This window comes from Emiliania huxleyi, assembly GCF_000372725.1.
Source record: "Emiliania huxleyi CCMP1516 unplaced genomic scaffold EMIHUscaffold_5, whole genome shotgun sequence".
NCBI classification, from domain to species: domain Eukaryota; phylum Haptophyta; order Isochrysidales; family Noelaerhabdaceae; genus Emiliania; species Emiliania huxleyi.
Window position 1 is genome coordinate 412,098 of NW_005198244.1, and position 14,606 is coordinate 426,703.

Sequence of the window (14,606 nt, forward strand, 5' to 3'; positions counted from 1 at the left end):
GGCGGTGGGGCGGTGGGGCTGTGGGGCGGTGGGGCGGTGGGCAGGGGGCGGAGGGCGGTGGGGCGGACGGTCGGAGGGGGGGCGAGTGGTGGGGTGGAGGGCGGCTGCGCGGTGGGGCAGGGCGGTGGGGCGGGTGGTGGGGGGCGGGTGGTGGGGCGGTGGGGCAAGAGGAGGGTGTGCAGGGAGGGAGGAGAGGGTGAGTGAGGAGGCGAGGCGGCGTGGTGTGCCGGCGCGTGCGTTCTGACTGCGCGTGTGTTCTGACTGCGCGTGTGTTCTGACTGCGCGTGTGTTCTTTCTGCGCGTGCTTCGCCTCGAGTGACGGGCCACCGCCGCCGCCCGACTTGCCGAGCTGCATCGGGAAGAGGGCGCGCAGGGCCTCGTCCTCCGCCTCCTGCGCGGCCAGCTCCGCCGCCGCCGCCGCCGCCCCTCCTGTACCGCCGCCGGACAGCAGCGCCGCGCCCATCGAGTGCGCGGCGGTCGGCGCGCGCCCCGCGCTGGCGGTGGCGGCGGGGGAGGCGTCGTCGTCGTCGTCGTCGTCGTCGTCGTCGTCGAGTGCCGCGCGATCCGCCGCCTCCTGCTCCCGCCGCGCGTGCTCCGCCCGCTCCCGCGCCGCCTCGCGCACAGCAGCGCCGAGCGCCGCGACGGTGCCGACGGGGACGAGAGTGCGCGTCGCGCCGCCAACCGTGATTGGCAGGCCGTCGAAGAGGCGGAAGGGCTGCTGCGGCGCGAGCGGCGTGCCAGCGACCTTGGTGCCGTGCGCTGAGCCCAGGTCAGTCACGAAGAACGCGCCGCCCTCCTCGGTGATCGCCGCGTGCGAGCGCGAGACGCTAGGATGGTTGACGACGAGGTCCGCGTCGAGCGAGCGGCCGATGAGCCACCGGCGCTTGGCCCCGCTCAGCGCGACGCTGCCCAGCACGGCGCCCTCCCGTCGCACGTCGATCCTCGGGCCGTCTTCTGGCATGGCTGGCCCTGTTCACAGATAGGTTGATAAGAAACAAGAAGCTCACATCGCAGCCTTGTTATTGAGTCCGTGTGACCATATGGTGCGAAATCTTGTGCAGAGGCCACAGCCTCAGGGTACCCTGTGAGGTGGCTAAATGAGGGTCTCTGACTCACCCAAACAGTGCTCCTCAACTAACGGAGGCCTTAGGGGGCGACCCGGGGGCAACTCGGGGTCGCAGTAGCCCCTGACGGTCGAAACCGGACCCCGGACCGTAACACGTTTCGTGCGGTGGTGGAGTGGGACCGGAATCTCGCCCTTCTGGGCGCGGGGACGGGGCCAGGGGTGGCAGGCAAGTAGTAATATGCCTTTAGAAGGTCTCGAGGGACACACACTCTCTCTCGCCCCCCCACAAGCTCTGGTGGTGAGGGCACGACGCGCCCAAAATTCGGCGAAATCTACGCCGGACCGGCACCAACCCCGTCGACCTGAAGGACGCCGCGGGGGTGGGGCACACACACTCACACACAGGGGACCGGAGTGAGTGGCGCGCACTGCAAGATCCAGCTCGGAAAATTCTTTTGGTGAGCCTGTGTGTGTGCCAGTCCGCGCCAGTCCGCGCCCTTGTCGTGCCAGTGTGCTGTGAGAGAGGCTTGTATCTTAAGAATTCTTTTGCACAAGAAAGGAGCGGGAACAACCTTCCCGCCCCCATGATGAGCGACATGATGTCGGCGATGGCGCGGGGCTTTGGCGCGTCTATGGGCGAGAGCATTCTCGCGGGCGTGGCCGAATCGCGAGACGGACTCCGCAAGGCGGCTCGCGACGCGAAGCCGCCGGACAAGAGGCCTCACCCGTTTGACGCGGATGCCTGCCACCGGTTTGACGAGCTCGCCGCGCACGCCGAGACGGCAGGCTTAAGCGGCCTCGTTGACGAGCTCACGGACCTGATCGCGTGCGGCAAGCTCACGGAGGCCGCGGCGCACGCGCAACTCTGGCCGCCGGTCGCCGTTGCCACTTCTGCGGAGAAGCAGTACACGTGGCCTCACCCCTGGCGAACGCGAGCGCCGTCGCTCAACGACGCGATGGCCAGGTACGACGAGAATGGCAAGTACTCGCTCGCAAACCAGCTCGCGGTGCTCGTGAACCCGCGCTGGGAGGCGCTCAAGGACCTGGGCAACGCAGCGCTCAAGGCTGGGGAGCCGAGGGTGGCGGTGGTGTGGTACGAGAGGGCGGCGAGCCTCACGGATGCGAACATCACGGCGATGGCGTTCTTCAAGGCGCTCGGCGGCGCCGCGGAGCACACTGCCGCGGCGCGCCTTGCCAGCGCAGAGGGCGACCTCCGCGATGTCATCCTCCGATTTCTCCCCGACGGCCCGCGCGTCAGCGTGCCCTTCGACGCGGACGGTCAGGCCAAGGCCGCTGCAAGGGGCGTGCCGCCCGAGGGCACCGAGCCCAACCTCCCGCGCGCTACCTGCCTTGCGAACGCCGCCGCAGCCCTGCTCAAAGCTGGCGAGCCGGAGGTGTGTTTCCGCCGCCGCAGCTGGGCGGCGATTGGCTGGCCGGGCTTCTCTCGCATCCGTCTCTCCTGCCTCTAGGCCGCCCTCGAGGAGGCGATCGACGCCGCGGTCTTCTGCCCGTCGTACCTGAAGGCGTACCACCGCCAGGCCGCTGCCCTCAAGGCGCTCGGAAGGCAGGGCGTGGCCGCCGGGCTCGAGATGATGCTGAAGCAAGAGCGTTTGCTTCGGGGACGCACGATATGGTCCGGCACCAGCTGCCTCTGCAGGGCTGCTAGATGCCGCAGACTCATCCTCGCCTCCGCCACTCTCGCCACCCCCTCCCACGCCACTCCTTCGCCCCACACACCTCCCCGCCGCCCCCCACGCCGCCGCCCCACCCTCCTCTGCCTTCGTCCTGCAGGCCTTGGGTGGGTCGACGCCCTCGCATACGAGCAGATCCTGGGCCCGGCGTACTGCGCGCACGAGTGCGCCAAGATCGCGGCGCTCAAGCCCTCGTCGCCCGTGACTGTGTTCGCCTCGCTCGTCCCCTGCCGGGGCGGCCAGTGGCTCACCGTCAGCCTCGGCTACCGAAGCTGGGGCGCGAGCATCATGGAGGGCGGTTCGCCAGAGCGGCGGCACGAGTGCCTGCACATGGTGCAGCTCGACGAGGAGAATGGCGAGATCGTGGAGTCGCCGCCGCACGGCCGCGCGTCGAGGGCGTCGGCCGAGAGGTATCCCGACCTAGATACTGTATTCACTGAATACGCTCACCGTACCGTATCCTGACGTTGGTTCCTGCAATCATGACGCAGGTTCCCCGCAGAGCTCGTCCAGTTCTTGCGCAAGCTCCGCCGCGAGTCGTCCATCGAGCCGTCGCGCCTCTGCCTGGGCCAGGGGCTTGGCGGCTTCGAGCAGAGCATCCGGGTCGCGCTGTGCGAGGCGGGATTTGGAGCGGTGACGCCGTTCCGCGCCTTGGAGACGCATGCCTCCAAGGTGGAGGCGATGGGCGGCCACGAGCGGTGGGCCGAGGTCACGATGGGGCCGGAGACGGCGGCGATGGGGCTCGGCGCGTCCGGTGGCTGCCCCAAGTCGCCCGGCGCGCGAGTCAGCGCAGTCGAGGCGGCGGAGCCAGGGGTCGGCGGCGGGGCAGCGGCAGTGGCGGCTGCCGCAGCGTCTTCCGGGGAGGCCGACAGGTTGCGGGCGCGGCTCAAGTCGGTGGTGCAGGCGCAGATCGATTCCATCATGCCCACCGAGGCTGTGGAGGCGTCGGCTTCGGGCGATAGGGTGGCAATGCTGGCGTGGCTCGACTGCGGCGGGCGGGTCGATTGGCCTTTCGAAGTAGACGAGACTGAAAACGTCACGCTGCTGATGCACGCTGCCTGGCACGGCCAGAGGCGGATGGTTGACTTGCTGCTGCAGCGTGGCGCGGATGTCAACCATCAGGACAGCCATGGCTGGACCGCGCTGATAGCCGCCACCGCCAACAGTGCCGGCGGTGGCTTCGAGCGGCTGATTGAGTTGCTGCTTCGGCACGGCGCGGACATCAGCCATCAGAGCCGCAAGGGTTGGAGCGCGCTGATGTATGCTGCCGTCGAAAACAGCCCCGCCGTCGAGCGTAAGCTGCTTCGCGCGGGCGCAGACGCGGCGGCGCGCAATGCGGATGGCATGACAGCGCTAGAGTTGGCCAAGCGCGAGGGCAACACCGAGTGCGCCGACGCAATAGAGGAGCATCTGGCGGCGGAGGCGGCGCGGCACGCAACCGCGCTGCTGGCCGAGGTCGAGGCGGAGGGGAGCGGAACGGGCAAGAAGGGCAAGAAGAAGAAGAAGAAGAAGGGCAAGGGCGGAGGGGACAGCGCGGCGGGGCCGGCGCAAGAGGCGCCGGCGGAGGAGGCAGCCGCATCAGCTGAGCCCGTGCCAGCGAATCTGGACCCGGAGAGGTTGCTCCGGCTTCTCGCGGAGCATCATGAGGCGAGGATACGGGATGGCATCACGGCGGAGATTGCGGCGAGGGCGGCAGCAGAGGCGGCAGCAGAGGCGGCAGCAGAGGCGGCGGCGAAAGCAGCGGCAGAAGCCGCAGAGGAGGAGGAAGTCGCGGCGGCGGAGGCGGCCGTGGCGGAGGCGGAGGCGGAGGAGGAGGCCGCACTTGCAGCGGCGGAGGCGGCCATCGCCGCCACTAAGGAGAGGCGCGCAGCCGCCGCCAAGGCGAGGGCTAAGGTGACGCGGTGAAGCATGGGGACGAGCTAGGAGCGCGTGTTCCTCAGGCGTACCTGTCTTCTAGTGGTCGGCGAGGCCGTGGCCACTGTCTATAAGGCATTTCGGTGTTCACTGTTGTGGCCGAGCGAGTGCGGGTGGGTAGGCCCTAAAACGGCGGGAGGGGTAGGGGTGCCGCTGTAGTGGTGTGGAGGGGTCGGGAGGGCGGGAGTGTGTACCGTGACCTAAAGCCCTCCACCGCAGCGCACACGGCTCGGCCCCACCCCCCTACCCACCCCGCCGCCCCTGGCCACTGAGCACTGTTATACTACCTGCACAAAGATCGCGTGGGCGGTGACCTGTTCCTTTTTACCCATCTCACAGGAGAGGTGTCCGTTTTTTTTTATTATGTACACAAGTAACCGAATGTCGATCGCACGCCGATGTGGAGTTTCAAGGGCCGAGCGCGCTCGGTTTTTTGGTTGAGCACCAGCCCCAACCAGGGAGACTTGCTTGGAGGTCCGCCGCTCAACGAAATCAGCATCCTTGAGAGCGGCACTCGTGTCACACGCCCTCACACTGCCCGCTCACAACTCCTCTACCACGGTGCCTGCAACGCTGCTGTTAGTGTTACGAACGACGATCGTTTGGCTGTAGGAATTTGTTGTGAATGGGCAGCTTCTTCAGCGGCATCTTTGGACGCAAGCCCGAACCGGCACTTCCGTCGGCAGCGCTCATGCCGCCTAAGTCAGCGCCTGCACCAGCGCCCGAGCCCGCGCAAGGGGCCATGACCGAGCCGTCGGCGAAAGAGCGGCGCAATGAGGTCTCAGAGTCGATCGAGAGCGAGCCGCAAAACGACCCGGTCGCTCCCGCCTTGCGGCTCCCGCTTCGCCCCGATTGGCTCCCCGAAGGCAACATCGACATCGCCATCGTGGGTGAGTCAGGGACGGGCAAGTCGAGCCTCATCAACGCCCTGCTCGCAGTGCAGGATGGCGACGACGGAGCGGCTAAGATCAGCCACTCATCTCAGGGCACCTTGAAGCCAACGCCCTACTCGTACGACGCGCTCTTCTGCCAGCTGCCGGGCTACTCAAAGTACAAGTCCGACGACGCCTCCTTCGCAATCAAGCTGTGGGACGTCCCTGGCGCGGGCACCAAAGACTTCCCAACCGACACGTATGTGGCAAACATGGGACTCCTCTTCTTTCACGTCATTGTCATCAACTCATCGGATCGCTTCAAGGAGGGCGAGCTGGCCGTCGCCAAGGCTGCGAGGGAGCGGGGAAAGAAGGTCATCTTCACGAGGAACAAGGTCGACGATAAGCTTGAAAGCATGTTCAAAGAGGATGATGTCTTCCGCTCCAAGAAGATGCGTACAAAGATGCGCAACTGGGTCATACCTGATGTCCGCGTCAAGGCCGCCAAGGAGCTCTGCACCATGCGTGTCAAGGCAGAGGCTGAGATGGAGAAGCAAGGGGCGTGGACGGCCGGGGAGATGGAGACGGAGCGCCTGTTCCTCATCTCCGGACAATTCGGGCCTTGCCTCGAGCTCTTGTCACGCGACCAAAAGTACGCTTCTGTCCGGGCCTTCTTTCGCCGACTCCGCATCTTGCCCCGCGCCAGCGATTGGCGCGGCTTCATCCACATGCTCGTGAAGCTCATATGCCACGAGGCCGGCTACCCGCCCTTCATGGCCGTGCCGCTGGCGAGCTACCTGCTACTGCTGCAGGAGAAGGCGAAGATGAGGCAGTCGATCGGCTCTGTGGGCGTCAAGGAGTGGCTCACGACCTTACCCAACGAGGTCGACGCTGAGGGCCTCAAGGACGTCATCGAGTACATGCGAGTCGCTGCAATGGACACCATGGGTCTGCTCACGCCATGCGGTGAGATCGTCGACTCGGTAGCGGCTTCCACCTTCGGACTGCCGCGCGACACACCCCTCCAGTCCGCCGCGCCGGCGGCGGAGGCGGGGGCGGGGGCGGGGGCGGAGGCGGAGGCGGAGGCGGAGGCTAAGCACCCGAAGCGCGAGATGACAGAGTCGAAGCGCGTGATCGAGCAGCAGGAGGACGAGGAGGCGCGTGCCCGATGGCTTGTCAACGCGCCGGCGATGCCTGTCAACGCGCCGGCGAAGGCGCTCGAGGAGGACGTGCCGCCCGAGGTCGTCGAGGCGGCGGCCAAGGTCGTCGAGGCGGCGGCCAAGGCTGACGCCGACGCGGTCAGCAAGGGCACCGAGCCGGTGGAGGCGGCCAAGACTGCCGAGGCCGCGTCCGCTGCGCCGGCGAAGGCGCTCGAGGAGGACGTGCCGCCCGAGGTCGTCGAGGCGGCGGCCAAGGCTGACGCCGACGCGGTCAGCAAGGGCACCGAGCCGGTGGAGGCGGACAACGCGTCGGCAACTGAGCCCGCGCCTTCGGAGATCGACGATAAGAACGAGGACAAGATCGTCGCTACCAAGATCTTAGATGTCGCTAAGGGAGTGGTGTCGAAGGAGGAGGTGATTGCGGCGGCGGCTGAGGAAGTGGCTGCGGCCGAGTCGGCGCGCGTGGAGGCCGCGGCTGAGGCCGAGGCGGAGCGCGTGGCGGCAGACTCTGAGGCTGCGGTCGCAGAACCTTCTGACCCGGTCTTTCATGAATGGATCGGGGTTGAATGGGTCCCTGCCGGGCCCGGGGCTAGCCCAGCTTGATGAGTCGATGGCACGACAGCGTGTGTACAGAGAGAGCGTGTGCCCACATCGCATCGGCCGATATGATAAGGCATATGCCTGCAAGGAGGCCGGTCAGCGCCGGCTCGGTGTGCGGGCGCCTGAGAGTAGGTCGTAGTACGCGGATGCCAGGCAGCTAGAGCCGTAAGCATGGAACCTTCCGCGGCCCTTGGAGCACTTGGAGTGCAGTCATCAACCTCACATCCAGGGCCGGGGAGCTAAGAAGCGCACCCAGCGGGCCGGATGATCGGCATCGGCCTCCAAAATTTCTTTTCTTGGTCTGACAAACCGGGCAACGCTCCTGTGTCCATCACCTAAATACATACATAATCATAAATTAATAATGTTATTCAAGCACGAAAAAGGAAAAGTTGATGATCTGTGAGCTGATCTGTGATCTGTGACGTGTCTTGTGTGAGGGTCCGCCCGCAGGCCCAGGGGGCACATTTAGTTGATGATATATACTCTAATGTCCCCCCGAGATGACCCGAGATTGGCCAACATCGCCCCCACCCTCGAGCTCGCCCTGGTGTCACCGCAGGTGGAGCACGACGCGGACGTGCCGCCCTCCGCCCTCAACGCGTCCTCGGCCGTGGCTCGCAGTGCCGCGTCCTCGGCCCCCGCGCTCGACCCGCCGCCCAGGTCCAAGCGGAAGAAGAGCAGGGCCAAGGAGGGCCAAAGATGAGCCTCGGCTGAGCAAGTGAGCACAGTGCAGCGTGTCCGGGTGGCGCAGATGCATTCTGAGGTGGCGTTTTGTGTGCTTGTGGTTTCCTCTCGCGCAAGTATAGTTTTCTCGCGCTGCATGCACGGCTTGCGCTCGAAAGTCGAATGCGCTGAGTCCTGGCGCTTTATTGCAAGCCTGTAAGCTGCAACCTCGGTCGAACCTGCGGCATTAAATAAAAATAAACAAAGAGCTGGACAAATACCAAATTCCAAATCGCAAACATAGAAACCCAAACACAGGCGGCGACGTGGCATACGAGCTCATAGGAGAAGGAGGCGCACAACTTCCAAGGACGCACGAGCGAGAAGCACGCACACAGCCATGACGATGCCGTGAAGAGCCGCGCACGCGGGCCGACGATTACGCAGAATAAATAAAACGGACACCTCTCTAGACTCTACTAACCGAGACGTCCCCCCGGGCCCCGCGCCAGGGAGATATGCGAGTTTTGACTTTTTTGTTGGGGGGAACATCTGAATCGCCCCGGCGGCCGGCCGGCGGGGCGCCGGCCCGCTCCACGAATAGAGGAACACGTCTAGGAAACAACAAACGAACAGTCGATGGCATGTCACGGATACTATATAACTCCTCTGGGACTGGCATTCCTCTGAGTTTCCCCATGTACTGCCACCCAAGCTTCACGAGGTCTGCCGCAAGTCCTAGCGCAAGTCTCGCCTGCTGCGCTGGCGGGCCTGCAATCGGCACGGCTCACTCGAGGCGCGAGCCCGACAAGCAGCTGCGCTCCGTGCAAGCCGAAAGCCTCTCTGCCGGCCGTACCCCTGCCCTGGGCCGCGCCCGCCTCAGGGCGGTGCGGTGCGGGCGGGGACCAGGCTGGACGCGGCCGGACCGGACAGCGCGTAGAGGCGGACGCCGTCCCACGGGATGAGGATGAAGAGGGCGGAGAGGAGGAGGCAGCCGAAGGTGACGGCCGCCTCGACGCCCGAGTACGCCATCCCCGCCACCAGCGCCGCCGCCAGCGCGACCCAGAGCAGCAGCCGAGAGACGAGGAACGCGCGCAGCGAGCCGAGGGTGGGGAAAGACTGCCACTCGGACGGCGAGAAGTGCTCGTGCAGCAGCGAGGCCGCCGTGTTTGGCGGCCGCTGCACCGGCTCGCCGTACACGGGGTCGATCACCTGCAGGAAGGTTCCAGGAACGGTCCAGGAACGGTCTAGGAAGTACGGCCAGCGGCTCGCCGTACACGGCGTCGATCACCTCCCTCTCTCCACCCGCGTCGCCACCCTCGCCCGCGTCGCCGCCGCTGTTGCGCGCCGCAATGGCGGCGAGGATGGCCGCATGTACGCGCGCGGTGATGGGCATCTTGCCGGCGGGGATGGCGGCGATGAGGGCGAGCAGGCCCGGGATGGCGAGGAAGAAGAGGGAGATGAGAGACTGGACGTGCTCGCTCTGCGCCGCGCACGGCGCCACCGCGGGCTCCTCGGGCGCAAACAGCAGCTCGGAGCCGCCTAATATCTCGCGGCGATCTCGGGTCACCTCGGCCGATTGCGGGTGCGCTCGCGGCGCGCGCCGTCTGCCGCGAGGGCTCGCCGCGAGGGGGAGGGAGGGGGGAGGCAGGCGGGGGAGGGGAGGAGAAGCGAGAGGTGCTCGAGGGCGGAGGGGCGGGGGACAGGGGCGGGGGACAGGGGCGGGAGGGGCATGGAGGGGGGGGAGGTGGGGGGGGGGGGGGGGGGGTCACCCTTGCCCGTGCACGAGTAGCCGACGTCGCCGGGACAGTGCCAGCGCGCGTACGGCATTCCGATGGCGCGGCCGCACGAGACACCGCAGCCGCAGGAGCAGCCCCCTAGCGGCTCGTACCCCGCGCCGGCGAGGAGCACCTGGCATGTGTGTGTGTGTGTGTGTGTGTGTGTGTGTGTGTGTGTGTGTGCGTGCGTGGTTGGGGGCTGTCGTGACGGTGGCGAGGCGAGGCGAGGCGAGGCGAGGCGCAAACGCGGAGGGGCGGCACCACAGCGGGTTAGGCGCCATCCGCAATCTCGACGAATCTCGACGAATCTCGGCGCATCTCGGCGCATCTCGGCGCATCTCGACGATCTCGGCGAATCTCGGCGCATCTCGGCGCATCTCGACGATCTCGGCGCATCTCGGCGCGCCATCGGGAAGACGCCGCCCGCAATCTCGACGAACTGCTGCAGGTTTGTCTCGATGACCGTGTACATGCCTACGCGCTGAAGACGACGACATGGAGGGCGGGAGGACGGTCTTGTGCCGCGTCTTCAGAGCACCGCGTGAGTACGCGGGGTGCGAAGACAATGAACGCAGCGGAAGACGGCGGAATACGGTTGAACATGCACATTGTGCATGTGCATGTGCATGTGCATGCGCATGTGCATGTGACATGTGCATGTGCATGTGCGTGTCGTGTGCATGTGCGTGTGCGTGTGCATGTGCATGTGCATGTGCATGTGCATGTGCATGTGCATGTGCATGTGCATGCACATGTGTCCTCTTGAGCGCTGCTAGGAATACAGGAGTGCGTATTCCGCTTCTAAGTGTCGATGCCCTCGTCGCGCGATCCCGAGTGCAGCTCCGCGTAGTCGATGATGTCAGCCAGCATGGCGTCCGGGAGCACGAAGCCGAGCGCCTGCCCGAGGCCGACGGAGGGCCACAAAGAAGTGACGAAGAAAGGAGCTAGTTGAGAAACGAGCGAGCTAACTATACATATATAGAGAGAGGGAGAGAGAGAGAGAGAGAGAGAGAGAGAGAGAGAGAGAGAGAGAGAGAGAGAGAGGTGAACTCGCGCGGATGTACTGCTAGCCCGTCGATCGCGAGCGTGTTGTCTACCGGCCAGACGCTCGGCGCGCCTGCCCGACGCCGATCAGCGCTCCGACCGGCACGAGCAGCACGGGGTGCTGCGCAAAGAAGGCGCCTAGTACCGCACCACCCACGGGACTGAACCCAGACTGGGTTCGATACTATGTAGGTAGGGGTGCTGCGCAAAGAAGGCGCCGGGGACGAAGGAGACGGCGAGGTACAGCAGGCCGGAGACCAGCAGCACCGCCTGCAGCACCACCTCTCCTCCGTCTCTCCCCCGTCTCTCCCCCATCTCTCCCCCATCTCTCCCCCCATCTCTCCGGCAGCACTGCCTGCAGCACCAACTCTCCCCCGTCTCTCCCCCACCTCTCCCCCATCTCTCCCCCATCTCTCCCCCCATCTCTCCGGCAGCGCCGCCTGCAGCACCGCCGCCTTGCCGTACTGTTGTGCGGAGCGGACGAGCACGCCGATCGACGCCATCGCGCCGACGAGGGCAAACATGAGCACCGCGTTGTACATCGAGTTCCACGCCTCGAGCGCCATGTTGTGTTTCACCTGCCGAGGCGAGCCCACGCCTCACTCTTCACAGGGGGGGGGGAGCCGCCTGGAACAAGGAGCCGGGCAAGGAGCGTGTGCTGTGAATAGCAGCTGTGAATAGCAGGCGTGGTCTCTACTCGCCAAGTGCTTCACCCAGGAAGTGGTAGACGCCCGAGGGTTGGTGACGGCTAGCACCCCCTCACTCCTCTCCTTAACATCCCCTGTGTGGTGGCGGCGTGCCGTCCTCCCATCCCCTCCCCTTTGGGTGGTCTGTTTTCTGTCTTTGTTGTGTGCTTCACCCAGAGCGCGGCCAGGTTCGACGGCATCAGCGACACCAGCGAGAGCGGCATCTTCATCAGCAAGTAGACCAGGTACGGCTTGTTGGCGAGCACGCGCCTAATACCGCACCACCCACGCGACTGAACCCAGACTGGGTTCGATACTATGGAGGTGGGGTACGGCTTGTTGGCGAGCACGCGCCGCGCCGACGGCACGATCGGCACGGGGAGGATGGTGTGGTCCTGTTCAGCCACCGTGCACCGCTCAGGGAGGAGAGAAGAGGGTGCAGACCGGCAGCCCGGGGGGGGGGAGGGTGGCGTGTGGTCCTCGGGCGGAGGAGGCCTCTCGACCACGTTGCAGAGGAGCGAGGCCCACGCCAGCACGGCGAGGGAGCCGACGGCGAGGGCGAGCATCGAGTAGAGCGCGACGAGGTCGTCGGCAAGGAGGGCAGACAGGCCGATGTTGAGGAGGGGGGTTGCCGCGTACCTAGGGAGGGGTTCGGGTACCGTGGGGGTAAGGGGTGGGTGCGGGTACCGTGGGGGTAGGGGAGGCCGGGGTTGAGGAGGGGGGGCTGCCGCGTACCCGACGAACTGGAAGAGCGTCTTCAGCCCGAACAAGGAGGAGCGCTCGTCGTAGCTGTCCGTCAGCTCCATCCCGAGGGCGTCGTAGGGGATCTGCGAGCAGGTGTAGGCGCCTAGACAAAGAAGCCGGGCCGGGTTTCTGTTTTGAGCGCGTCGTAGGGGATCTGCGAGCAGGTGTAGGCGCAGGCGAGGTACGTGGCGTAGAGCAGCGCGAACCAAAAGGAGAGCTGCCAGCCCCCGCTCTGCAGCGAGGCCACGCGCGACGGCGAGGTAAAGTCGAATCGGTCGATCTCTCCCTGCTGCATCGCGCGCTCGAGGCAGTCCTTCAGCGCCGGGCAGCCGGCTGGCGACGACGTGTTTAGCACCAGGTGCGTGCACGGCGGCGGGCGAGGCTTTGCGCGCGCGAGGCCGAGCCCGACCGAGGGCGCGTTCACGAAGAGAAAGAAGGCGAGCAACGCCAGCGGGAAGGCGACGGCGATGAAGGGCTTGCGCCGTCCCCAGCGGGTGCGCGTGTTGTCGGACGCCTTGCCGACAGTGAAGCCGAGGAGCAAGTCGAGCGACTTCACCGCGGAGATGAGCGACGCCTGCGAGGAGAGGGTCTGGCCGAGCGTGTCGACCCAGATGACCTGCCTCGCCGGCCGAAACGTGAAGTCGAGCGACGACAGCGGCAGCCGGAAGAAGCAGTACGCCAGCCTCGAGCCGGCGCTCAGCGGCGGCCGCGCCGCAGACACCGCCCGGCCGCCGCGTGCCGCCGCCGGCGCCGCGCCGTTGTTTCCGTCGTCGCCGCCGCCGTGGTGCTTGAGGCTGAGCTCGAGCGTGTCGGCCATCGATCCGTGAGGCGCGCCGCCCCTGCCGAGGACGGAGACGAGGCGGCGAACGACCGCCCTGCAGCCGCCCTGCAGCCGCGGCTCGTCCGTCTGCATGAGGAGCGGGACGTCGATCTTTGCAGCGTACAGGGCGGTGGGCTGTGATGTGTTGCTAGGTGCTAGTCGATGCGAGCTTCCTTCTGCAAGAGCGAAAGAATTCAGTGTCGGATCTGTGTGCAGGGTTTTCTTTTTCTCTCGCGAATATTAACGAGAGAAGAATGGTGTTTCGGGGGCACCTCTCGCTGCTGCTGCCTTGCTTGCTGCTGGCCGGCTCCTGCTCCGCGCTGCGAGCGGTGGGTCCGCGCGCGCCGACTGCTGCTGCTGCCTCTGCGGCCATCTCGCGCAGCGTCGCCCCGCGCGCCAGCGGATCGAGCGTGGTCGACATCTCGTCGAAGACTGAGTTTGAGGCGGTGCTCGACGTGCGGCTCACCCACGCCTGCAGCCCCCGCCGCCCTCGCCACCCTCGCCGCCGGCCCAAGCACGCCACGGCCACCTCGCCGCCGTGACGGTCGGGCTGCCGCCGCTCCCATCGCTGCCGCAGCCAGTGCCGCCGCCGCCGCCGCCGCCTGCTTTGCCCAAATGCCTCTCCACGCCGCGTCGCCGCCGCGCGCTGCCGAGCCCTGAGCTCCCGCCGCCCCGCCGGCTGCAGAACGCCGGCGACGCGCTCGTGGTGGTCGACTACTCCACGTCGTGGCGCGTCCCTCGCCGCCGCCGCCGCCGCCGCCGCCCTGCCGCCGCCGCCCTGCCGCCGCTGCCCGCCGCCGCCGCCCGCCGCCTGCCGCCGCCGCCCGCCGCCTGCCGCTCGCTCCCCGACTGAGCTGAGCCCGTCCTCCACGCCCCGGCGCCGACGCCGCCCCACCTCGCTGGTGCAGGTGCGGCCCGTGCAAGATCATCGCGCCAAAGTACGACGAGATGAGCGAGAAGTACACCAACGTCAAGTTCCTCAAGGCACTTCCTAGACGCTTCCTAGACGCTTCCTAGACACTTCCTATGTACACCAACGTCAAGTTCCTCAAGGCACTTCCTAGACGCTTCCTAGACGCTTCCTAGACACTTCCTATGTACACCAACGTCAAGTTCCTCAAGGCGCGGCCTGCCAGCGGCGTCAATCCCTCGCCTCGCCCTCCCCACGACCCTCGCCCACCGCCCTCGCCGCCGCCCTCCCCACGACCCTCGCCCACCGCCCTCGCCGCCGCCCTCCCCACGACCCTCGCCCACCGCCCTCTCCGCCGCCCTCTCCGCCGCCCTCGCCGCCGCCCTCGCCGCCGCCCTTTCCGCCGCCCTCTCCGCCGCCCTATCCGCCGCCCTCTCCGCCGCCCTCGCCGCCGCCCTCGCCGCCGCCCTCGCCGCCGCCCTCGCCACCGCCACTGCCACCGCCACTGCCGCCGCCACCGCCCTCGCCACACACGCACCCTCCGCGCAGGTGATGGGCGATGCGTCACCAGAGGCGGATCAGCTGATGCGGTCACAGGGCGTGCGGGCGCGTCGCTCCCGCAAGACGCCTCTCCCGCCAGACACCTCTCCCAGAC

At 66.9% G+C, this 14,606-nt stretch overlaps 4 protein-coding genes across 4 annotated transcripts in view; 2 read left to right on the forward strand and 2 right to left on the reverse strand.

The window, feature by feature from the left end:
- Positions 1–973, reverse strand: part of EMIHUDRAFT_448126 (hypothetical protein) — a gene marked incomplete at its 3' end in the record, with an annotated part of 4,915 nt that extends 3,942 nt beyond the window's left edge. Inside the window, exon 1 of the mRNA XM_005766942.1 lies at positions 623–973. Coding sequence (XP_005766999.1) covers positions 623–961 — 339 coding nt within the window. The 5' untranslated portion in view covers positions 962–973. The remainder of the gene's footprint in view (positions 1–622) is intronic.
- A 677-nt stretch (positions 974–1,650) lies between these two features.
- Positions 1,651–8,009, forward strand: EMIHUDRAFT_96284 (hypothetical protein; the record flags this gene model as incomplete). The annotated part of the gene is made up of 8 exons (XM_005766943.1): positions 1,651–2,460; positions 2,536–2,674; positions 2,858–3,167; positions 3,249–3,390; positions 4,219–4,650; positions 5,011–5,015; positions 5,305–7,222; positions 7,866–8,009. 8 exons carry the CDS (start codon positions 1,651–1,653, stop codon positions 8,007–8,009), a joined length of 3,900 nt encoding a protein of 1,299 aa, XP_005767000.1.
- A 558-nt stretch (positions 8,010–8,567) lies between these two features.
- EMIHUDRAFT_448127 (hypothetical protein) lies at positions 8,568–12,295 on the reverse strand. Its single transcript, XM_005766944.1, has 12 exons — positions 12,213–12,295; positions 11,957–12,116; positions 11,832–11,872; positions 11,642–11,747; positions 11,232–11,360; positions 11,010–11,061; positions 10,865–10,929; positions 10,563–10,644; positions 10,154–10,221; positions 9,742–9,880; positions 9,261–9,511; positions 8,568–9,181 (listed from the first exon to the last, which is right to left on the reverse strand). The coding sequence occupies exons 1-12, from the start codon at positions 12,281–12,283 to the stop codon at positions 8,849–8,851; spliced, it is 1,497 nt and encodes a 498-aa protein (XP_005767001.1). The 5' UTR covers positions 12,284–12,295; the 3' UTR covers positions 8,568–8,848.
- Positions 12,296–13,295: 1,000 nt separating this feature from the next.
- The window catches only part of EMIHUDRAFT_432509 (thioredoxin), a gene marked incomplete at its 5' end in the record, with an annotated part of 2,096 nt that continues 785 nt past the window's right edge, over positions 13,296–14,606 (forward strand). The window contains 4 exons of the mRNA XM_005766945.1: positions 13,296–13,496; positions 13,727–13,770; positions 13,950–14,025; positions 14,501–14,561. Of these exons, the coding sequence (XP_005767002.1) occupies positions 13,296–13,496; positions 13,727–13,770; positions 13,950–14,025; positions 14,501–14,561 (382 nt within the window). The remainder of the gene's footprint in view (positions 13,497–13,726; positions 13,771–13,949; positions 14,026–14,500; positions 14,562–14,606) is intronic.

What these genes read in the sequence shown, in the direction of transcription:
- EMIHUDRAFT_448127 (XM_005766944.1), bottom strand. Translation starts at nt 12,283, where the DNA reads ATGGAGCTGACGGACAGCTACGACGAGCGCTCCTCCTTGTTCGGGCTG. An exon ending in CCGATCGTGCCGTCGGCGCG is followed by an intron (nt 11,748 to 11,831) that starts GCGCGTGCTCGC and finishes GTGCGGTATTAG; the next exon opens with GCGCGTGCTCGCCAACAAGC. An exon ending in CGCCGTCTCCTTCGTCCCCG is followed by an intron (nt 10,930 to 11,009) that starts GCGCCTTCTTTG and finishes GTGCGGTACTAG; the next exon opens with GCGCCTTCTTTGCGCAGCAC.